This window comes from Hydra viridissima, unplaced genomic scaffold (assembly GCF_058129835.1).
Source record: "Hydra viridissima isolate aposymbiotic clone 2 unplaced genomic scaffold, HvirCarnegie_v1 scaffold_1, whole genome shotgun sequence".
In the NCBI taxonomy this organism is placed as follows: Eukaryota; Metazoa; Cnidaria; class Hydrozoa; order Anthoathecata; family Hydridae; genus Hydra; species Hydra viridissima.
In genome coordinates, this window is record NW_028324300.1 from 38061731 (window position 1) to 38086841 (window position 25111).

At 29.8% G+C, this 25111-nt stretch overlaps 2 protein-coding genes and 1 pseudogene across 4 annotated transcripts; 1 reads left to right on the forward strand and 2 right to left on the reverse strand.

The window, feature by feature from the left end:
* Positions 1-1529: 1529 nt before the first annotated feature.
* On the reverse strand, positions 1530-9478 carry LOC149894848 (uncharacterized). 2 transcript variants are annotated; one of them, XM_090085943.1, is made up of 7 exons: positions 4397-4514; positions 3815-4017; positions 3450-3672; positions 3228-3344; positions 2972-3151; positions 2788-2891; positions 1564-1964 (listed from the first exon to the last, which is right to left on the reverse strand). In XM_090085943.1, exons 2-7 carry the CDS (start codon positions 3998-4000, stop codon positions 1683-1685), a joined length of 1092 nt encoding a protein of 363 aa, XP_089942069.1. In that variant the 5' UTR covers positions 4001-4017; positions 4397-4514; the 3' UTR covers positions 1564-1682. The 2 variants fall into 2 exon arrangements, 1 of the variants encoding a protein (XP_089942069.1); XR_016452034.1 differs by lacking the exon at positions 4397-4514 and adding an exon at positions 9380-9478 and having other exon boundaries at positions 1530-1964; positions 2972-3344.
* LOC149894849 (uncharacterized) lies at positions 4305-9380 on the reverse strand (annotated as a pseudogene). The gene is made up of 3 exons (XR_016452031.1): positions 9225-9380; positions 5952-6458; positions 4305-5764 (listed from the first exon to the last, which is right to left on the reverse strand). The product of XR_016452031.1 is annotated as an uncharacterized LOC149894849 (transcript).
* A 9738-nt stretch (positions 9479-19216) lies between the features above and the next one.
* Positions 19217-24446, forward strand: LOC145192062 (uncharacterized). Its single transcript, XM_080069202.2, has 3 exons — positions 19217-19778; positions 22699-23611; positions 23766-24446. Exons 1-3 carry the CDS (start codon positions 19677-19679, stop codon positions 23948-23950), a joined length of 1200 nt encoding a protein of 399 aa, XP_079925328.2. The 5' UTR covers positions 19217-19676; the 3' UTR covers positions 23951-24446.
* The last annotated feature ends 665 nt before the right edge of the window (positions 24447-25111 follow it).

Genomic DNA, 25111 nt, shown 5'->3' on the forward strand with positions numbered 1-25111 from the left:
AAATACAAAATTAGAATTCAAAAAATTGCTTTTTCAAAATCCAAACTCAATAAAAATCCATAGAAAGTCGTTTAAACCATGAAGTAGTTTTTATTATTCTTATTCAGCTCGGTATGTTAACCCAGTATATTTTAAACTATGGCTTATAAAATTTTAAGTTTTATAAAATTTGTATTTTGCAACTTTCTTCGTACTTGAGAACTTATGACATCTTTTCCACTTCCCAGTCCGTATTAAAACAAGATGTAGACGTGGTTCTTTGATGGAAGAGCCATTTAAATCCAATTCTAATTGCATTATAAATCAAATTGGGTACTTTAATTAATGGTTATATCTCCTTAATATTCTATTTTTACATTACAAAAATCAAAATAGGGATAAAGTATTTGTACTTTGTATATAAAGTATGCTTCAAGTATATGTCAAGTAAACATTTATCCGGATATACTTTAATAAAGTATATCCGGATGAATGTTTGTATGACAAACAAATATTTGTACGGACAATGTTTTAAACAGAGAATGTGATATTTGTCCGTGCAACAAAAAATCCTTTGTTCATATATTCAAAATATTAGTAGTAAAGTGCAAAAGTCAAAAACAAAAAAAAAATTGTTTTAATTGTTTCTTAAAGTTAAAATGCTTAAATTTAAGTTCACGTGGTAATTTAACATTTTAATAAAAAGTAAAAACTAAATTATAAATAGTTAAACTCTTTTTGGCTTTGAAACAAAAAATCTGATCAGCACAAAAAAAAAGACACAACGCAACTATGGATTTTTGTTGATCTAGTAATGTTTATTTATAGTGTAATGTTGTAGGTTGCAGAAGTGGTTACAAGCGAAAGGTAACAATAATAGCAACCATGAATCATACAAAACTGTCTTTTGTTTTTCTGATAGCAATTATTCAGATTTTCGTAATTGTTGGATTTAGTTTGTCGATCGTTTGAATCCTCACTAATCGGCATTTTTTTTTTTTTAATTGCAATAAAATTGCAATTACAATTGGCCAATATTACCAATCGCTTGCAATGGATTGGCAATTTATTGGGCAATAATATCGCAATATATTGCAATATTGACAATAAAATTAAGTTATTATTATTGCAATATTGACAATAAAATTGCAATAAAATATAATTAATTTGACATGCACCTAGCTTTTTGAACTAATCAGACAACACAATTTAGTTGTCAAATGCGGCAGCTGTACACCCTAGTTACATAATACAATATGCAGTGTAAGACAGGGTGTGCAGAGCAACTGCATTGGATCACCTGAACAATGTTTAAAATAGCATTATAAATGAGCACAAGTACATTCCTGGAATATCTAGACAATATATCCAGCCGCAGCGCGTCAATCAGCAGCGGCAACGCGTCCAGCAGTAGCGCGTTAATCGAATAACGTCTACGAGCAGTGCGTCCAGCAGTAGCGCGTTTTACAACAGCGCTGAAAGTTTAACATTGACGTACACTTTAAATTCATATTAAATGCTAACTCTAAAAAATCAAAACGACAACAAAATTTAGAATAAAATAGATTGTGTATTTGTTTAACACAGAAATATAACACATGCACAAAATAATTCAAAACATATTGTAAACAAAAAATAGCTAAAATCGCTCATGACCCCGCACCACAATAAAAACGTCACTTATTTCTTTAGTCTTTACCAAACTATTTTTTACTACTTTTATTGTCTCGGAAAAATTGATTAATACTCGCTCGAACAACACGCCAGTTGTAAGTCTTGAAAACTTTGTCCAGTGCACCTTTAACTTCCCGCACTTCTTCTTTGTCCATATGAATGCGTGCAGTTGGTCCATTTGGTTCACAAATACGCGTGCAAGCAAACTCCTTTCCAAATCGCAAAACAATAAATTTTCTTGCGAAGCTACACGGGTCTCGTTTTTGAATGTCATTTATTTTAAAAACGGCATCAAATCCAGGATACACGGTCTAAAAATTATAATACAGATGAGTTCGGATTTAGTAAACAATCTGGTTTAGTAAACTTTGTTCAATGCACGGTCAAATTAAGCTACCTAATATATGTAAATGTGCCACTAGGGTATTGACTTTTTGGTATCTCCAGTTTCCAATATAAAAAACAGATGAACTTTGGTTTGAAAGTAACTGAAAAGTCATTGGTTTTATTTAATTTTTGAAAAAGGTCACCCACCATGACCCTTGATTACACGCTGGCTCCCATACATCAGTGAATTTTCTTCTAAAGTATATCAACCTGTGTCTCAAAAGAACCAGAATTTCATAGAGATTTCAGAAATAATAATGGTTTTAAATAAAAATAAATTGAATAATTTTATATATAAAAACAATTATCTAAAACTTGAAAAGGTCTTTTTTTATGACATTTTGTTTGCAATATTATTTCTTAAAATGTTTCAGTAGAAAATATTATGAACTTTGAAAACACTTTAAAGTTCTAGTTCTTTTGAGACCCAGGTTGATATACTTTTGAAGAAAAAAAAATTCAATGATATATAGGAGCCAGTGTGTAATCAAGGGTCATGGTGGGTGACCTTTTTCAAAATTTAAATAAAACCAATGACTTTTCAGTTACTTTCAAACCAAAGTTCATCTGTTTTTTATATTGGAAACTAGAGATACCAAAAATTTACCAAAAAGTCAACACCTTAATGTGCCACCCTTTCCTGAAGCAATCAATATTTCCTTTTTTTAATTCGGCCAATACTAGCTAGTGCTGCACTCATTGGATGAGCTTTTTCCAACTAAATTACAAAAATTAAATTTGACTTACATTATCATTAATAGTTTCATTTTCTATTGGGTGCAAAATTTCAGCCAGAAGTTTGTTGGTCTTCCTTTGTTCAACGAGAAGTTTCTTTTGTTCAACCAAAATTGCTAATGTTAAAAACAATAGAGTACTTCTATGTACAAGCACAATATGGTAGAGCTTATGCAAATACAGTATTTTAACTAACCTTCTAAACAAGACAGACTGCTCAACTTTGGTGTACCACAGTGTTTGGTTTTGGGAGCATCATTACCAACATTGTCATCAAGCATGTCAAGCTTGCGCTTTTCCAAAGCCATAATCTCTACTTCACTTTTTTTAGACGATCCTTTTTGATAGTTTGAAACTGATGCAAATGAGTCTAATTCTATAAATGAAACGAACAATAAAAATATATTCAAGAAAGTACATCAACGAAATTGTAATAATATTATTAAAATAACCTGAAGAATGGTCTTCATTAACGCGTTTTTTTTTCAGCACCTTTGATTTAGGAGTCGATTTGTATTTAGGTCCATTTAGGCCTATACGTTCTGAGACTGGTGCCATATTGTCTGAATCTATAGAAAAATACAAGAACAATTAAAAGTTGTAGTTACATACACAGAATAGTAAATTCATTACAAAATTAATATAATATTATACTTGTAATTGTCACAAGTTACCTGAAGATGGGTCTTCATTATGTTTTCTTTTTCCCACAGCATTGCCTTCAATATAATTGAGGGCAAACTTACTCACTTCATCACTGCTAGGATTTTCGTCACCAAATTCATCCATAAAGTTATCCAATGACGTTTCAAATTTACAACATTGGGTAATAGACCCCTTATATATTATGACAGCTGAATGTTGTTTATTTGCAATGAATACATTCACTACATTTTTCTGTTAAGTAAAAAAACATTAAATTTATTTATCTACATCAATTTTTTCAACATCTTTAAAAAGTGGGCTTATATTTTAGGGTGGACTTTAATTAAAGTATATAGGGTAATTGTCATCTGTAGTTGTATTTTAATGCACTTACCACTTGAAACTCAAGGCATTCAACGGATGAATAATGCTTAAAAAGTGTATTTGAAAGTGATATAGGAGGTGTATGACGCTCATGCTTCTCACAGTCCTTGTACCATAAAAGAACAAATGTTGAAGAAAGCTTTTGAGTGTCTACAAAATCCAATTTCTTGGTTCTATTTCTACCAGGATAAGCCATTATTTAATAATATAAACCTATGAAAAAAATTAAAAACAACACAATCACGATAGCTTTACAAAGTTATCAAAATATAAAATTTTTAAAAAAAAACTTGCTTGTACAAAATTTATAAAAATGTTTTTGTATTAAATGCTTGCATAATTTTTATAAAAATAATTTGTTAATATTGTAAATTATTATTAAAACATTATGTAAATTTTTATGTAAAATATTATGTAAAATTTTTATGTAAAATATTATGTAAAGTTTTATAAAATTAATTTGTAAATTTGTATAAAATGCTTGTATAAAAAAACACACATGCATGGTTTATTTGTTTATTTATCATAAAATTTACATTTAGCCACCCTAAGCATATTCAAAAAGTTCTTTCAATGGTGTTAAAATTATTACTTCTTTTGTGAGTAGTTTACTTTTAATTAATATGCATTTGCAAACTAGATTGTCAGCTGGAATAACAACAATATTTTGTGTTTGTTCAACAATAAAAAATAAGTCATCATCAATGTTAACTTTCACATTTCCAATCATATCACCAAAAGTAGATACTAACTTGCATTCCACATTTAATAGTTGTAACTGAACATGTATAACATTGTCAACTAAAGGAAAATCCAATATGATACCAAACTTATTATGTCCAAATTGACAAGTGTAGCTGTTATGTTTGCCATAAGTTTTTGAATGATAAACAATACCATGTTTTAACAATTTGCCAGGATTTAGCAATTGCAATTCTTCCTGTTCACTAATGCCAATATTTAATGCTTGACAAATTTCAGATTTTTTAGGATGATCTGTTGTTTGCAAAAAACAAGAAGCTGTTTTGAAGTCAAGAAATTTTTGCACAATCTGCTGTGGGTGACCATGTGTTCCTTTCATCATTTTTTTATAATTACTAAGCCGAGCTTCAAAACAAAACATTGAGTAATTTGTCACACTTCCATGCATTTTAATAATATCGCTAACATGACCAAGTAGATGAACATTGATAGTATTCATATATAAAGGAAGCAACTCAGACAATGATTTTTGATAAAAATTAAACAGCTGGCTAATAACTGATACTTTATCTAAACATATTTCACTGCTTGACAAGCGCATGCCAATTACTAGAGAATAGATCATCATCATGCAGTCATGATTCAAATATGGCAGAAAATATGGAACTGCTAAGTATAAAATAAAGTTTTTAAAGTCATGGCCTTTCCAATGTATAAATGATATAATAGTTGGTGGCTTAGGCATGTTATGTGGCATTTTTTGATCAGCAAGTAAGATTTCCAGAGCATTTAATTTTGCAGCACTACCAATAAAAAATGCTTCATGTTAATTGATAACAGAAAATAAAAAAATTAAAAGTTTTTTTGAGCAATTTTCGTAAAACAGATGTAACACATCAATAAGTATCATATCTGGCACTTTAACAAATGACATTTCACTAAAGATATTCAAGCCTTTAATTCCAAATACAGATACTTTTGATTTTTCAGCTAATCTAGCATATTTGGCATACATTTCAGATGTTTTAAGATTATATTTTGTATCTGAATGTGAATAAATTCTTGCTGAACCATGTTTTCTTTCAATTGTTCTACCAGGATGTTCACAATAATGACATCCAAATTCACCATTATATTGCTTGTGATTGATAATTGAGGCCACTGCAGGTAAATCGAAAACCAAACCAACAATATGAATAACAACTTGGACATTGTTAATTTCAAGGGGTATTTCAAACAGTTTTTCATTAATGCACTCCTAAAAAATAGTTAGTAATATAGTAATTATGCCTAATTGTTGTTTGTTTGTTGTTTATTATCATTACTTATAGTGGTAGAATTCTTTCACTGTTCCACAGCTGGAACAGTGAAAGAATTCTACCACTATAGGAAAATCAATTAACTATAATTTTAATATAAAAAATAACTATTAATAATTGATTTACCTTCAAATAAGCATGCCAATTAGGTTTTAATGATGAGAACCATAAACCAAGAAGTAATGTATTTTCAATTAGAAACCGTTTATAAGATGGTAAATTCAAAATAATTGCATGAAATGGCCACATTGTAGTCTTTTTTTTTGTGTATGGTTCTCCACCATCAGTTGACATTAACAAATGAATATGTAAAACATTTTTAGATTTCATATTTTCGACAAAATTTTGTCTCGAAATTAAATCACTCTTTTGTTTACCCAATATAATTTCCATTTGATAAGATTTAATTGCTCCCAAATTTTGAGATAAAACAAGTTTCATTTGGCTAATAATATCCAATATAAAGATATGTGATGAACAATGAAGATTTAGTTTACATGTGTCAACTAAAGCTGTGCAGCAATCATGACAATAATATGTATGGGTTGGTTCAGTATGGGAGAATACATTTTTTTTAACAAATCTACGAATCATTTTAAGAGATGAAGGTATGTCTTCTACACACTGGAAAATCTATAAAAAAAAAATTAAAACTTTAAAAGTATAGCTATTGAAGTTTTACCAACCAACCCAGGCCCCAACCTTAGTTGAAATGAAAATAAGACTAGACAGTAATGTAGAATGTTCCTAATTAAAAGACTCTCTACTTATGCCAATTTTCTCAGACTTTTTTACAAATTATTGGCACCATTTCTGATGGTAGCCAGAGCTAAACTGCCAGAGCACCATTTTTTGCAGTGCATTACTTGATATGACAGGCTCAAAGACTAGTCTGAATAGACTGGCTGTATCCATTTTTAATGTAAATGGAGAGTTTTAGAATAAAGCCATGGCTAGGCTGTGCGTGCTGCAGCTCATGCAGCCTAAGCAAATAAATTGACTAAATCCTTTCATGGAACCATTGCAATAATTAGGAAGAGAGAAAGTTAACTTTAAGACTTTTTATAAATCTTCAAATATAGCAACTTTCCATGTTTAGCGACTTTAAATAAATTTATGTATCTTTACAAAATTTTTTATTTAATTGATGTTGTTAATTTATGTAATTATTAATTGATGTCATTTTATTTTTGGTGTACAAAATTGTTATTACCTTAAAAATTTTTTTTTTTTTTTTGGTGTATTGGTAAAAATTAAATAAATTTTGGCGTTGTTGATATGTATTCTGTGTAGTGTTCGGCACAAATTCAAATAGTTTGATTAAATATGCGTCAAATGTTTGAAATGGCCAAATTCAAATCTTCCTATTTTGAATTTAGATCAAATTCAAATCTTTCCAAGATTTGATGTATATTTGAACGTTATTTAACTTATTTCATTTATTAATTTTAGTTATCTGAATCTATAAATTTTATTCATATTGCAGCATTTGTTACTATTTCTCACACATTACAGCTTCTTTTATTCTTTTTAATCCAACCAAGACTTCAAGCACTGGCAAGCTTGAATGGTATCTGCAGAGAGAAGATTTCTTTTGTCAGTAATAAGATTTTTTCCTAATGAGAAGAGCCTTTCTGATGATACAGATGTAGCAGGAATGGCCAGGTAATCTCTGGCCATTCTGGATAGGTTTGGATATTTGTCAGATCGAGATTTCCACCAAAGTAATATGTTGCTATTATTGCCGCCATCTATCTTACTTGTATCATTACAATAGTTTTCAAACTCATTACATGGGTTTGATGAAACACGCGATTTGAACGGGGTATATTTTGAAACGTTTTGAATGCTTGTAGCAGTTGTACCATTGCTTGGGGCATAATTGATTTGATATTCACAATTGACTGTGTCCATAATCTTTGTATACGACTCGCTGTTTGCGCCCTTATCATTTTTGTAATATTCAATACCAAATCTTGGGTCCAGGACAGTGCAGATAGTAAAGCAGTCACTAGTCAAATTATAATATTTTGACATTTTTGCGAGCGCTGCAACTGTAGAGCGGTGTAGATTATCTTCAGGGTTGGTTTTTGTGGTCATCCATTCAGTAATGTGATCCAAAAGAATATTGAAGAGAGGAACCACCAAAGACAATGTGGAATATGAATCACCACTAATGAGCTGGGTAAATTCCTTGAATGGTTCAAGATACAAAACAATTGTTTCAAACCTGTTCCAAACATCTGCTGAAATTGATAGACAACAGTCTGGATTGTTTGCAGTTGAGTCAAAATCGCAAAAATACGCAATGAAACCAACTTTTAATTCCATTGCTCGTTTAAGCATATCAGCTGTTGAGTTCCATCTTGTAGGGACATCAAGTATTGGTTTTAAGGTGCAATTTGATTGCTGGAAACCTTTGAGCCTAGAATATGATTGAGGACTGGATCGGATTTTTTTAATTCCTGTTCTAAGTTTTACAAGATCATCTTTCAAAACATCCAAACCTGCTTGCGCGCCCAAATTCAGCACATGAGCAAAACACCGGATATGCTCAAAGGTGGTTTTAATTTCGTACTTGGAATTTAAAATATCCATAAATGAATTATTATTGGAAGCATTATCTAAGGTAATGCCCATTCCTTTGCTTGTAAGACCGAATTCAATCAAAACTGACAAGAATGCATTAGATAAATTTGAACCTGAATGGGAATCAGGCAAGGATTTGAAATCAAGAGTTTTGGCATGTAGGTTCCAGTCTTTGTCAATGTAATGAGCCGTTATGCCCATAAAAGCAATGTTTTTTTTTTACTTTCTCTTTAATATTAACAAACTTTAATTAAAAACTCTTTTTTTTTTTTTTTTTTCCGTTATTGAAAGGCGACCGCCATTCCGGAAACCACTGCAAAGACCCCGGAATAAAGTGATATATATGTTTGCAGGCCTGTAAAATTTGGCGTTTTTTTTTCAAACGCAAAAATTGAGAACAAAGTGAATATTTGAAAATCAAATCCAAATCCTCCAGATATTTGTCAAATCAAATTCAAATCTATCCCCTCAAAGAACAGTTCAAATTCAAATCTTTAAAGGTTTGACGTATATTTGATTTTGCCGAACACAAATTCTGTGAAAAAAAAAAAAAAAAAAATGGAATGCACCCTGGTTCAGGTTTTCAGTGGCATTTGTCTGCCCAAGACAATAAATGCATTTTGTTTTTGTAATTTTTTAAAATTATGCCAATAAACTTAAAAAAAAAATAAATTTAATACGCCAAAAAATAACTTTTAGGGCCTGAGAACACTAAAATAACCCATTTTTCAGGCCATTCAATAAATAAATATAAATTATTTTTATTTAATTTTAATTTTATTAAGTCTCTAAGCTTGAACAGTAGCTTACCTATTACAGAAAATTTTTGGAATAAAAGTCACTAAACTTGAAGATGTCTGAGTTTTAAAATATTTTAATCAAGGGCCAAGTTGGTTGGTAATTTCATTAGCTTGGCAATATTCATTTACAAGTACATCGCACAATGTAGGCTACATTTTACATACCAGCAAAGTCTTCAAAAAACGATCAAATGCGATTTCAGTCAATGAATTGCTAATCATTAAATACAATAAGGTTAAAAACATAAACGTTTTGTTGGTAAGTGGATCAAATAAAGAATTTTCAAATGGATTACAACTAAAAAACTGAAACATGGAAGCTTTTGATTCTTCCTCAGGCTCAGATACTACAATTTCTTCTGTTTCTTGGGTAAATCTACCATTGTTAACATTATCATCCGTATCGCTACCGTCGGACTGAGAACTACTTTTAATGATGTCCTCTTCAGAAGACGTAGACTCAGCTGTAGAGTGTAAAATTCTTCTTTCGTACTATCTATTAAAAAAGTTTCGTTTCATTGCGCAAATAAAATTTTAACAAATTTTCCAACCAGACAGGTTCGTTCCGCGCATGTACAAAACGCCACTTTGAACATTAAAATCATTCAAAGTCGTTAAAACCGATAAAAATAATTCCACATTAACTTGCAATAAATCCATATTATACAGTCGCAATAATATTGCAATAATATTGTAATATTTTAACAATAACCTTGTTACTGCTTATTAACACATTAAACGTATGTAAAACAAAAAAATGACAAGGGTAGTTAGAAAAGCATCGGAATTATTTTTATTTAAGTGCATTTAAATTACATTTAAAAACACATTGCATTTGTAAAATTTTGTTGCATTTTTAGTTGTCAATTTATTGAGCAATTTGTAGCAATTTTAATTGAAAACGCAATAATATTGCAATATGTTGTAATATAACGCAATATATGTTGATCAGTGCTGACAGAAAACTCTGTGATCTATCGATCATCTTTAAGATAAATATTTGAAAAGAGATAAATATGTAAGATTGAACTGTTCCAAAAATCCTACAATTTTAAATATTAAAGCCATCACTAATTCTATCGAACTCAGCTTTACGTGAGTCCCCCCCCCCCCCCCGGCAGTTCATAAATATAACCTACTTTTGCTAGATCAAACATATGGTTTCAGAAGACATGACGCAATTTAAAATATTAGATATCTCAAGGATTGTTTTTTTTTTAGTGAGGTTTTTCATTTAAAAGAACTGATGACCGTGAGTGATATTTTTGAATGTTTTTTGATGAAGGGGATGAAGATTTTTTGATGAAGGGGATGAAGATTTTCCAATTCCTTCATTGTTTTATATAAAATCACTTTCAAAAGGTGGCATTGAAACTTATTTAATGTTACAGCATACAAGATTCTAAATTGCTGATTTGGTGAACAAGACAATGATATATTTTTTACATTTATGGGACATAGGGTATATAATTCATATTAAAATATTCATTTATCATTTATTTTATTAACATACATATGATTAATTTTATTAAATTCAAAGCACTCTGTATTTCCACTTTTTTACATTCTCAAGTCTGAAATAGTATTCATTTTGAAGCTGGTGAAATTTCTTAGAGTTTATTGCAAAATGTCTTTAAGAAAGATGAATTTTTTACCTACTAACTTCAAAAGAGCTTTTAAGTTATTATATCCAAACTTTACATCCAGGAAACTACAAACAAATTTTTTCTATAGCTTTGAATATTTTCCATGAAACCACCTCGTTTGGAATAGTCAGCTTTACTACATACAAAACTGCAGCTGTTAAGTTTTTAAAGCTTAAAATTTGGTGGCTTTTTTTTTCAAATTCAAAGAAATGCTTCACTCAAATAACATTTCATAACAATTTATTGATATTTATTGAATTTATTTATTGATATTTATTGATATTAGTTATCTATTGATAACTTATAATTATTAATAGAATTTGAATGCAGCTGTTCAAGATGATGAAAAACCATAGTGGAAAACTGATATGAATATCGACAAAAGTGACCTATTAATGAAGTTTGGTAAATTTACCAAAGATATATATGAGTATGAACTGTGTTACGACTCTTACAAAGTTTTCATCAATGTTGCTGGCTACATCACAAAAAAGGTGTAGATTCTGACTGCTGACTGCATGACACCATTAAGTTTCAATCGAGTCTCTACAAAATGTTTTAAAATTTTTCTTGTGGTGTTTTAAAACCTAAATCATTAGCTAATTATGTTTGTAGTGGCTTCTTGTTTTGGACATTCTAATCAATATGTTTTATACTATTCCCATAATATAAAAAATGAATTGCTTTTAGTGCTTGAAACATTTCAAGCAACTGATGGTTTTATGTGAATAAAACATGAGGAATAAGGGGTAAAAAAACACAATTGTTAACATATATTTGAACAATCAGTAACAAATTAAAATGGAAGTATCAGAAATAATGAAGTTGCTGTTTTTAAAGTTTGAGAAAACCGGAAAGATAAACAAATCAACATATCGTCGGCTTACTATCAATACCTTCTATGTCCTTTTTTACAAATTTTACAGGAGACACAAAAAACTGATAATAAATACAATAGACCCACCAAAATGATTTTTGTTAATTGAGTTTCATTAATAAGTGTAATTATTAATAATTAATACACAAATTTTGCATAGAGCTGCGCATTAAGAAAACCAACCAATTTAAGTCAAAACCTCAAAAATGAAAAAACCGGACTTTGGAGGTTTTGATAGTAAGCCGACGATATATTGTTTCAATGAAAAACAACAAAACATTAGAGACCGCCGATTCGTTACTGTTTATCGGTTTGCGGATTGTGCACCGAGTTATCTATGCTAAACGGTTCAAATTACTTACGGATTGGTTTGATCCGAAAATAATGTATCGGGAAAAAATTCGTTAACATTTTTTCGGATTATTTTTTTGGATTGCAATCCGATTCGATACTTTCGGATCGGATTGCAATTCGAAAAATATTTTTCGAATTGGAATCCGAACCGATATTATTTTTACGGATTTATACGGATTCAGAATAAAAAATAATTTTGAAATAAGATCCATTTTTATTTATTTATAATAATCAAATATATAATGAAACGAAATGATTTCCTTGTTAAGAAATAAAAAAAGTCAAAATCACACAGAAAGTTAATCATTTTCCAAATTCATTTTCTGGCCACACAATGTCTTGAATTTTACTGAGTTGCTTAGTGTTTTCTTTCATATATACCAACATCTCAACCATTGAGATTGAAAGATTGGTTCTTCTAGAGCTTTATATATTCCCTGCTGTTGAGATAACTCTTTCAGATGTTGATGATGCAGCAGGTATGCAGAGGTTTTTTCTGGCCAGCCTTGACATTATTGGGTAAGTATACTGGTTTTGTTTCCAGAATTCCAGTACATTTGTATTTGCTGGAACTGGTTTTGAATTCAAATACCCCTTTCAATTTCAGCAGAAATGGCTTTCTTGGTGCTTGTTTCACCTCCAGGATTAATGTAACCTACACCAAACACTTTCTTCCTCAGTTGTTCAGTGAAATCAAAGTTGTCATCATCTTCATCATCCAACATTGAAGGGGAAGGACTGCTTTGGCTAGCCAAAATTCCTTTTTTTGACAGTTCTTCCATAGCTTTCTTTCCTGCAGTTTTGACTACTTCAAGTTTCCCCCCCCCCCCCCCCCCCTCATCCACAAAGCACATGCTCTTCCTGTTAGGATTTAAAAAATAAGAAATAGAGAATTCAATATTCATCAGCTCCCCTTCGAATCTTTTGTTTAGATCTTCATTGAATTAGTGAGCAAGCTCTAATGACACCTCGGTTTTTGGCTTGACACAGGCCTTACATTTTGCCTTGTTTTCCTCCACCTTGTTGAAGAATTCTCAAATATTAGATAGCTTAGGCATCTGAAAAGAAGAAAAAAATGAAATAACATAAAAATGGAATAAATCAGATTATTTGAGTTTTTCCTTTATATTTGTCTTAACAAAAAATGATATTTTTGAGGCATGCATAAAGCTTTCAATAAAAGAACTAATCATTTAAAGGTTATTTGCCTTAATTGTTGAAATGAACGTAACAACTTTTCAAATTAGTTTTTATCTCTATTTTTATTTCTATTGATATTTAAGTAGAAGAAACATAAGCATATAAACTTTATAGGACCAATCCACTAATTGAAGCAATCTGCAAAGCGAAATAATTCGCAAAGGAATTTGATCCACAAAAAAAAAAAAAAAAAACCGCAAAAATTTAGCTTGAAATATTCTTAACTTTTAAATCAAAATAAGATAATAATGGCTTACCATAATAAATGTAAGTGAAGAATAGTAGACTTGATCTGTTGAACGAATTGTTGTAAGTTAAGATTTCCAAATAGGACTGGTTGAAAATAAAAAAGAAATCCACTATTTATAGGACGCGCATATAATAAAAATGTAATTTCATGAACCAAACCTTTTAATGGTGACGCGAACGGAACGCGATTCGTATAATTCGCTAAGCGAATTAAAGTTAAATTGATTCGTAAAAAGTTTTCGGATTAATAATCCGAACAGCAAAGTGAATCCGCAAAAAAAAAATTCGCTAGTGGTTCGTAAATTAGTTTTCGGATTATTAATCCGAAAAATTTTTACGAACTGACTGTTTTAATCCGCAAAATAAGTCGGATTGGCTTTTTGCGAATTTTACGAATCGAATCGGCGGTGCCTACAAAACATGGATTTTATTGTGGAAACGTTGTGATATATATTTATGTAGTTGTACGATTTTAAAAAGAAATTTGGATCATAGTTTTACTAACACATTTCTGCTTGTATTTTTAAATCAATAATTTAGAGCCCAAAAGATTTTACTGGAGTAAAGAATAATATTTACTAAAACAGATAGTTTACTTAGCTTGATGTGATTCTTATTTATTATTAGTTGTCTAAATATTTTTAGGTTAACAATTTGATATAGATGCACAGGGGTTGGACAAAATAATTGGAACAGCTGAAAATGCTCAATAGATTAATTTTGATAGGACGTTGCTCCGCCATTGGAAGCAATTGCAGCTTTAGTTCTTCTTGTTATACTTTCATACAAAGTTTTGGAGATGCAAGAGTTTCATACAAGAGCTCTTGCATCTGAGCGAATTTTTATCCATTTTTCATATAAAACAGCTCTTTGTTCATTAAGTGATGATGGTGGCGGAGATCGACTTTTAAACTGTTTTTCTAAAAAGTACCATAAATATTCAATTTTTTTAAGGTCAAAGGACTGTGGTGGCCAAACAAGATGTTCAGCTTTCCCAGAATGCTCCTTGTGCCAAGTAGTGATCAGTTTAGCAGTATGAACTGAAGAATTATTATCTTGAAAAACTGTGTTTCCCTCCGGAAACAGTACTAACATCATAGGATGAACATGCTCTCATAAAGTACTTAAATAATATTGGTTTTGTATTCCACTATGAAGAGAAACTGGCCGACTGATTTCCATAATATAACCGCCCAAATCATCACCGATCTTCCTTCATGAATAACAGTAGGAAGAAGACAATCTGGGTTATAGCCGTCTTTTGGTTGTCTCTACACGTGTAGATGGCCGGTGGTAGAAAACAAGGTAAAGAACGATTCATCAGAGAAAACACCATTCTTCAATTGCTTCAATGAGCATTTTGAAGCTTTTTGCTCCACTATAGATATTTTGCAACGTTTTTTATTTGAAAGCAAAAGGTTTTCTTATTGCATTTTCAAGATGATCATTGAGTTCTACTGCAATTTTAGGAACTGTAGTTCAATGATTTTGTTTCACAATAAGTGTTAGTGCCCAACGGTCCATTTCTGAAAGTTTACCCTTTCAGAAAGGGACCGTTGGATATTAACAGGCATTTCTCTAAAAAAGGACGCATCTTGAAACTTCGAAGAATTCTGGCGTTTCTGTAGCACTAGCCTCTGTCGAGCTCTAACAATTTGTTCACTTTTGAACCCCCTGAAAATTTCCTCATTATACTAAATTTCTTATCTATGATATTTAAAAATAAAAAAAGGCTTTTAAGAACAACATTATATACATAAATAAAAAGCCACAAAAAATTTTTTAATTTTGAAGATTTTACAGGTACTTGAAAACTTTGCTTTTTTTTTTTAAACTAGTTTCCAACCCCTTTATAATGGGGTTTTTTTCCAACCCTTTTAAAAATTTTATTTCAGTTTATATATTTAATTTGCAAATTAAATATATAAACTGAAGTAAAATTTTTACAAAGCAAACAAGCTCAGCATTGTTAAATAGTAGGCCATTGTTGAAATCATTTTATAATTCTTTCTGTAATTTTTAATGTTATTCTATTTTTTAATTAAATTTGTTAAATGACTTGTAGCTAAACAGTAAATGAAACAAAAAAAATATTTTTTGTATAAATTACGATAAGAAGCAAAGAAATTCTGCGAACTTCTTCAAAAGAATTTCGAATTTCGAAGAGTTTTAACGTTTTAAAAAGATCATCCTTATTGTAAAAAAAGAGTTAAAGAGAGTTCAACGAACATTGTCCCATGCTTTGAAAAAATTAAGATTTGTTTTATTTTGCATGACGTTCTTTTCTGTTTATTGCGCCAATAATAAATAGGATAAACTTTTTAACTGATTCCCATAGATCTCTTCCGTTGAGATAATTTGTAATGCAGTGTACTCTAATCTTATTTACTTAAACATCATTCTCGTTCCCAGTTCTTCTTATAAACTTACCAGACAGCTAATATTGGATTTGTTTGCTTGTAAAAACACTGGAAAATGTTTAATAAGTTATTTCTTTTTATTTTAGCATTGCAGTTAAATATGAAATCGGAATAATCTTTAGATTTATTTGTGCAATTTAATGATTTTATATACATACATACATACATACATATATATATATATATATATATATATATATATATATATATATATATATATATATATATATATATATATATATATATATATATATATATATATGTATATATATATATCAAAAGTTCAAAAGAAATTGTGTAAAAAAAAGGTTTTTTCTCTAGGGATGGGGCAAGATTTGAAAAATAGCAAGCCTTTTGATAAAATAAATCGAACATCAATAAAACTGACAAAAGTCCTAGTTATCCAGTAGCAAGTAGCAAGTAGCAAGTAGCAAGTAGCAAGTATTTAAAGAGCTACGAAATGCGAAACATAAAGGATTAGACCGGCTTTATTAAATCTTTTCACTTAAGTAACCAAAGTGGAGAGTTAACTAATTGCCAATTTTACTATTAGCAAACTAATATTGTTTGTATTCACCTTTTTTTTTTAATCAACTGAAAGCAACAAAAAGAAAAAATTTGTTTAAAACCTCTTGAAAAATGTTAGTTTTGCGAACGAATCTCTACTGTGATCAATTCACGCATTTGACATATTGACTTCTCCTCCTCTTCACCTTTAATTATTAAGAAATTTTTTAAAGTTTTGTTACTTTTAATTACTCTTTCAAGGTTTTATTTACAGCCAGATATTATTTTTTGTTATTATTTTGAGTTATATTTGATTTATTTTATGATTTTTGGCGAAAGAATTGTTTTTAGCATTATATAAAAACAAATCTTCTAACAAAAGGTATTCAAAATTTTATCAAATATCAACCGTGTAAAGATACGTACTATTTACTTTAAAAGCAGTTAATACCCTCTTTTAGCACCTCATTAAAATCCCTCGCTAAAATCCCTCAACTCTTCTCTTTATCAAAAAAAAACCTGTTTACTTTTGAAAATTCTGAATGTTGAGAATGTCAATCCAAGTATTTTAGGTTATCTCAAACTTTTTTAGGTTTTTAAGGTTGTAAAGCTCTATAAATATATAAACCATTTGATGAGTTCATACAAATACATGATCCCCTGATGAGTTCGTACAAGTAGAGGAGTATGAATTTACAGAGCTTGACCACCTTTATCTAAGATCTTAGTTTTTAAACCTTTTTTACTTGTAAACATCAATCAGTTTAAAGCTTAGCAAAAGTTCTGCTGAAATTTGATAACCGAAATCTTTTTTCTGTCTCACTCGACAAATCCTGATCATTTCAAGCGTATCTCTTACGTTTGTAATGGGTTCTTGTTTTTTCAGGCGTCTTTTATTAGATCGAATCATGGCATTATTGGTGTTAATTCTGTAAAATCTATATTTTTAATACAAGCTGCATTTTACTAATTAACAGCACAATTTCAAACAAAGAACATGAATCATTCAATATAAATAATCTGCTGGAAATAATTAAGTACAAAATTATATGTATATATGACGTCATCATAGCAAGAAAATTGCGACTTTGTAAAAAATTTCGAATTAAAATCAAATAAAAATCAAGAGTTAAATTTAACCCCCTTTTTTTTTTTTTTTTTGTTGGGAAATGTTTTGTTCTGTTTTGAAAACTTAATTTATTTGCTTTGGATTTGCTTCGGAATAAAACACCAGATCTGATAGATTGGAGAATCAAGATCTGGAGAATGGAGGAAACACAAACTGATAATGTTCATTTTAGATCTATATTTTCAGCCAAAAGCTTTCGACATTTATTTTAAGCGAAATAAGCAAACATTAGTTTTATAGCTGTTGTTTTGATAATCAGACACCCAAATTAGTTTGCTTAATGCCGGAAAATTTTATAAATTTAGATTTGAAGTTAGCTACAGTTGCAGAAAAACAAACGAAAATTCTGAACAAATTCTAAAACGACCCAAAAAAAAAAAAGCAGAATTCAAAAAACGTCTTTGAACCAAAAAACCTTGTTCGCTACAGAATTCCAGAAGAAAAAAATTGAGGATTGTTTAGTTTACAAAAATTTCATCATTTTTATTTTTTAGAAAAGTATTGCTAATAAAGTATTTCCATATTTTTTCTTATAAATAATTTAGATATTTAGTTTCTTATTAATATTTTACATATTAAGTTTCTTATAAATATTTTTAAGAAACAATTGGGGAGACTTCCGAGGAGGTTTTACGCAATATTTTTTTTATTTATAAATCAAATTGAATATGTAGTATATTTTTGAAAACAAGTTCAGAGTAATTTACACGATTGTGTGTGTGTGTGTACACACACACACACACATATATATATACATATATATATATATATATATATATATATATATATATATATATATATATATATATATATATATATATATATATATATATATATATATATATATATATATATATATATGATTGTTTCATTTCAACAAATATATACTTCAAATTTGTGAATCTGCAACGATTATTCAAATATGAAAAATATGCGGTTAAATGAAAATCGTCATTTATGGTTTTAAAACTTCACTTCTTATGGAAAAGATCAATATTTATTTTTTTTCTCGTTCACATGAGACATTCGTTGATAAGCAAATAATATTTTCGTATTTACCTACAAAACAAAAGTTTGCCATTATGAATCGCGTACTATTTATACACTGCTTAGAATGGTCAACACAAATATTCTTTCATGAAAAACCTAATCAAGTTAACGCTGTTTTACGTCGGAAAAAAAACTCAGCTGTTCTTCTTCGATGGAGCTTTTTTTGAAAGCCCCTAAAAACAATAGACGATAAAACGATTGTAAACCAAACGATTTTAATTAATCATACTTAGCAAAAATTTCTTTGAATGGATAATTATTTTAAGTTTAAAAATGATGAAAAGAAAATTGAAATGAGATAAAGAACATTTTTATTAAAAAAAATTTTTTTTAACATTTTATTACATTTTTATTGGTTAACAACTTTCTAGTCAGCTTAAAAATGAGCGGTGAAAATGATTTTACAAAGTATCAAATTATGATAGATTAACAACCCAATTGCAATACAATTGCACTGCAACCAATCAGACAATAACACACACACGAAAAAAAATCTCTTAGATGGAGAGCATTAAAAAAAAGACTGGGTTTAATATGGTGATTCCTCGAATAACTGTTAATCTCTAAACTGTTTATCATAATATATTCCTTTATGCTTTGTTATCTGCGCTTTATGCTTCTGTTTCCAACATTGTGGATGTTACTTTCGTGAATTTATTCAACGTTTGAAATACTCCATGATATATTCTTTCTTTCCAATCTTTTCTTGCATCTTCTTCATTGGAAGTTTCTACTCGCTGGACAAAAAGTAAAGTGGGTTGTTTGGTTTGTCGTCGTTTTTTTGTATGTGGAAGATTCAAGACTCTGCAGACTCAATTAATAATAAATGATACAGCCTTGTAGACTTTCGCTGAGACTCGTTAGGCCTGAAATTCAAAGACTAGCAATCGGAGAAACATTTTAAAAAAAACTTTTCTCCGTTGTAAAAATAAAAAACAATTGCAACTTTATTTTCAAGTTTTAAACGCTATTGCAGTGACGTATTGTCATTGTTTTTATATTTTTTGGGAATATTGTTTACTAAGTCATAATGATGAGCGTTGCTGATCCATTATTGGCTTCTACAGCTGAGGTATTTAATAAGAGGAAACATTCTGTGGAGGATTCAGAATGGAGCTATGATTTTCAATCGGTAAGTTAAGTTTTTAATTGACTTTACGTTTATTTTTTTATTTGTCATTTTACCGAATGTCGCTGATGGTGATTTTAAATTTTTTTTTTTTTTTTTTTTCTCCATAACCTTATTTCTCCTTTTCTACTTCATGATTTTTTAGTTTGATTTGTATAAAGTTTAAGATTATTGACGGATCCTTTTTGTAATAGTTGAGTTAGATATTTATGTCAATCCAGATGACATTAGGTAGTCCGTTGTTTTTCAAAAACTAAAAATTATGCTTCATGAGATTCGTCGGAAGGTCGGATATCACTGAACGTCCAAAATTAATTTTTGATATTTGAGCTTCAAGTTGCATTTTTCAAAAACATTGCAGAGGTCGTTCTCAGATTTATTCCATTTTAAGATGCATGTTAAAATACTTTATGGTCTCGTCACCAGTTCACACTCTTGTCTCATTTCCTCCCTATCAAGAAAAATAATAAAAAAACTCGTGCAAAAAAACACCATAAACATGGCGGGTATTTCAAAGTTTGTTTTGAAAAATAACACAATTGTAATTTGTTGTTTTATCGAAAATTTTATGAAAAAATTTGAATGTGTTTTTTTAACTGCTCTTTTGTTTATAAATAATGGATTTACTTTATCATGCCCATATTTAGAAATTTTATTATTTTAACTACTACAAAAAAAATAATATTGTTAAAGAAGCAAAAAGAAGCAGCCCCATTATCGCAACAATATCAAACATTATGAATAAATCCGTTGAGATATACACTCAGGCTATGCAGATATTTAGTAATAAATTACTGCAATACCCAAAATGTCCTATTGTTTAAAGTCTTCAACACAAATTATCTCAGATTTTACAAGTCATAGAGACGGACGTTTTAAATTCTTCGGCAATATGAACATTTTAATTCCCCTTTTAGTAGGAGGATTATTGCCTCATTATTACATCATGAAATGTGTATTCTATGCTTAAAGAAATATTAAATACTTTAATGCAATAAATGGTGATAAAAAAAGAGGGGGGGGGGGGAACAATTTGTAACCGATAACACAATGAGAAAAAAAATTTGAGAATATCTTAACGGAAAAATATCTTTCCGAAAAAATTAAACGCCTGGTTTATCTCTTTGAAACCTATTTTAAAAGCGGCAATTTTTTACGAAGAATTATAAAAATGCAAGAAATAGAAGAAACTTGTTAAAGAAAACTTTGTGTTAAGAAAATTTTTATAGAAATGTTAGGATCGAAAAAAAGTTTAGTATTAAAATACACTCACTTACCTACACACACACGCGCGCGCACACACACACGCACGCACATACATACGCACACACATGCGCACACACGGACGCACATACATACACGCATATTGCTTATTTATCTAAGAGAATGCAGACACTTTTTGAATTCATTATGGAAAGAGCAATCAGAGCTGTAAATCCCGGATTTGTTTACAAACGCGTTGTGAAAAATGAATTTTTTGAATAATTGAAATTCCCTTCATTTTAATTGGTTCAAGAAAATAACTTTCTGCGTGAAACTTTTTCCACAAATGTAAGGAAAAAAATTAAAAATAAACCAGAAAAAATTTGCAAAATAACCAAAATAAGAATAGATATGATGTATTGATTGAAGTTCTCTTATGATTTGTGAGGACCCCAAAATCATTTAGATTTTATTTTAATAGAAACAGATGCATGAGCATAAGATATTTGTAACATTAAAAAGTTTTATAAAATAATATTTTGGGGAGGCGGTCACTGGTTATACCAGCTTAATCCCGTATTAAGCATAAAAATTCGTATCTTGCATTTATTTTTGTCTTTCTATTATATGATGAACCTTCAGAAATATCAAAACAGAAAACTTTGCATCCCTGTTGAAACACTGGGAATTGTTTTCTTATGTAAATGGGTTGCATTCATCAGTTGGTTTCTTTTCAAAAAAAAAAAAGCTGTTTACTAAACCTTTATAACAATTTTATAAGTTTGATAACGAAATACTGACATGAATTTTACTATGAACAATATTTTGAGCACGAGTTTTATTACTTTCAGTCTTTGTCTAATGTTTTAACTTTTTTATGTATAAATTTATTAAATTAAAAGACGAAGATTCTGCAAATTCCAATCATTTTTACAACTTTAAGAATTGATATATTTTAAGAAATATTTCAAAATAAGTCTCAGGGTTGTTATTAAAAGAAAAGTTTGTTTTCTTTTATATTTCTTTCTATTTTCTATATTAGTTAAGTATAAAATCAGCATAATAGCCAAAGCATTCACATCGCCTTCATGCCAAATCATTAGCATTGATAAAAAACCATAGCAACGGGTTTAATCATTCTTTTTAATCTCTTATTACGTCTGTTACGGTTTTTACCATATATGGTGATCTTGCAGATAGTTCTTGTTGATGATTCCCTTTTTTTTAAGCAACAGACGAGAAACAAATTATTGAGATTGATATCTTACGGTAATCAAATTAAAAGATGATGTGCTCTGTAAAAGATGCAGTTGTTTAAATTCGATGAGCACAGCTGCGTATTAACTGACATATCATAGCCGTTTAAATATCTCCATAAAAATGGAATTATTTAAATATCCTGTTTTATAAATCACTATAATTCACTTTTAGTAGTAAATAAAGTTATTATTTTGATGAATTTTTAATTGAATGGGTTCAAAAAAAAAAATTACGAAAAATCCTGAAATATCAAGTCCAAAAAAAAACGATGTTTAAATTTAAACAACATGTTTACTACTGAGTGGCCGGTGTGTTGTGCTGCTACTTTTCTGCTGTGGTGATCTTTTCTGCTACTGTATTCTTTATCAGCTATATTTTTCTATCTCTTTTTTTAATGTCTTCTTTTATTTTTTTGTAATCTTGAAGAAGATTTTATTTACTTGATATTTTGTCATTTAAGTTGTGGGAAGAGTTTGAAGGTTCTTCTAGTGAAGATTCGCTCCCAGATAGTGTAGAAGATTCTTATATGGTGCCAGATGATCATTTTACAGCAAATATTGACGACATTTTCTCTAAAGACAGTTTAATCAAAGTAAAACAAGAGAGTTTAGATGTTTTGCCTCTGTTAACCGATGATATTGAGATAAGCAATCATGACAAGAGTTTATCAAAAGAAAATCAAATTTATATTAAAGTTGAAGATGATGTTTTACCGCCATCTCCTACTGATTATTTACCTGTTCCTTTAAAATTTATAGATACTAGTAGCCATTGGCTAAATAAACAAGATGCTAATGTTGTCTCATGGTCTGAAACTAAACAGCAGCGTCAACGATTTGAAGCACCTGTCATTACAACAGTTCTACAAGATTCTCAGAATCTTCTTAGTATTCAATCTAACAGCTCAAATTCTTTAGAGGCAGTCCCCCCTCAGCTTATTTTGACAACTCTATCTAATGGTGGAACTACAGAATGCTATCAAATTGTGAGCCCACAGAATACAATACGTTTAGAAACGTATCACCCAGCTAAAAATTACTGTATAATGACAAACCGCGGACCCGTTGCCGTAAACTTAACTGAACTGTCAAACATAGCGCAGTTAAAGCAAGGTGATCATGCCCGGCCACTTGTTATATCGCCCGTAGATATAGATCCCAGATTAATTGAAAAACATTTTTTAAAATCAACTCAAACTTCGAAGTTAAATCCTTTATATACTGCGAAACCGAGAACAATAAGCACAACAAGCTTGGCTGAAAGTAACCAAGTACGACGTGCTGCGGCGCGAACGCATAAATGTACGCATCCGGGTTGCACAAAAAGCTACACAAAGTCTTCGCATCTCAAAGCTCACCAAAGAACTCACACAGGTAGAATAATTTTCGAATAATTTTCGTGCTTAGAATAATTTTCGTGTTTAGAATTTTTGAATAATTTTCTTGTTTTGTTTTTTGTCAATCGTACTTGAAATGATGTCAAAAAACGAAGTGAAAGTCTCTACTAAGAGTTTGGTTTTCTTTTTAGGCGAAAAACCGTATGCATGCTCATGGACTGGATGCGCTTGGCGGTTTGCTAGGTCTGATGAGCTAACCCGACACTTTAGGAAACACACTGGTCAGCGGCCTTTTCGTTGCTTACGGTGTCACCGTACATTTTCTAGATCTGATCATTTGTCTTTACATACGAAAAGACATCTTGCTAACTGTTAAAACTTTAAGATCTTTGTTTATACAGCGCCATCTGTTTTCTCCTTTTTTCCGATATTTATAAACTTTTATATTTTTTTTATTGCTATTTACTATCTATTAGTTATTTCATTTTCAAATATTATATTTCGTTTCCAATCCCCTAGATTTAAGCTGATCTTTCTGTTCTCAAATTTTCTTTTACACACCCCTAAGAAACAAAAAAAAAAATTTGGTTTAGTGATACACAAAAAAATCTTTCGAAGTCATAAAAAAAAAATCTTTCTAAACCATAAACAAATAACAGATTTAAAAATATTTTTTTTTTTTTTTTAATTTTCTTCTATTTATGATCGCTTAATGCTTTTTTAAAATTTTTTTGTTCTGTTTTGTAAGAAGCGTGTGCACAAGCTCATAGTTGCTGCTTGACGTTTTTCAGAATTGCATTTAGTGATTTGTATATAAAATATGGTTTTTATCGTTAGATATTCAATAGCTAATAAAATTGTTTCTACAATTATTTGTGGCTTTTACCTTAAATCGAGGAATACCGTAAAACGATGGATCCGTAAAATGAGGGGTTTTAAAGTAAAACGAGGGATATTTAATGGATTAATAGAGGTATTAAGGATAATTAACTATTTTGAGTGAAATAATTTTGGAAATTACGATAAAAGTGTTTAGCAGAAACATAGAAATGATAAGTAATTTTATGTAGAGTTCAATTAAATAAAAAAAGTAGTTTTTTTCACCAAAGATTTTCTCAAAAAAAATGTAAAAATCAAAACATAAATTGGGAGGTGAAGTTTTACTGATGACGCTAAGAAAAAACAGCCCACTTGATAAAAATATTTTAACATGGCCTACTTGAAAGCACAGCCGGATTTGTTGCTACCAAGTCAGAAAGTAGTCAGAAAAACAGTAGGCCAGCTTAAGTTCAGTTCTGTATTTTGTTTTGTGTGGTTTTTATTCAAGAATCATAGCTAACTTAATTTAATTTTGAATTTTAATACTTTATTTGCTCGTTTGATAAAATGCCCAAAGTGAATGCTGTGCATCAAAACGACGATACTAAAAAAAGAATTTTAAGTATAACAGTGCTAAATGCTAAGTCCTAGCAGACTAAGTCTTGCAGAAGTAGATTTGTGCTCTCGGTGGATTAGGTTTGTACACAAAAACAAATTT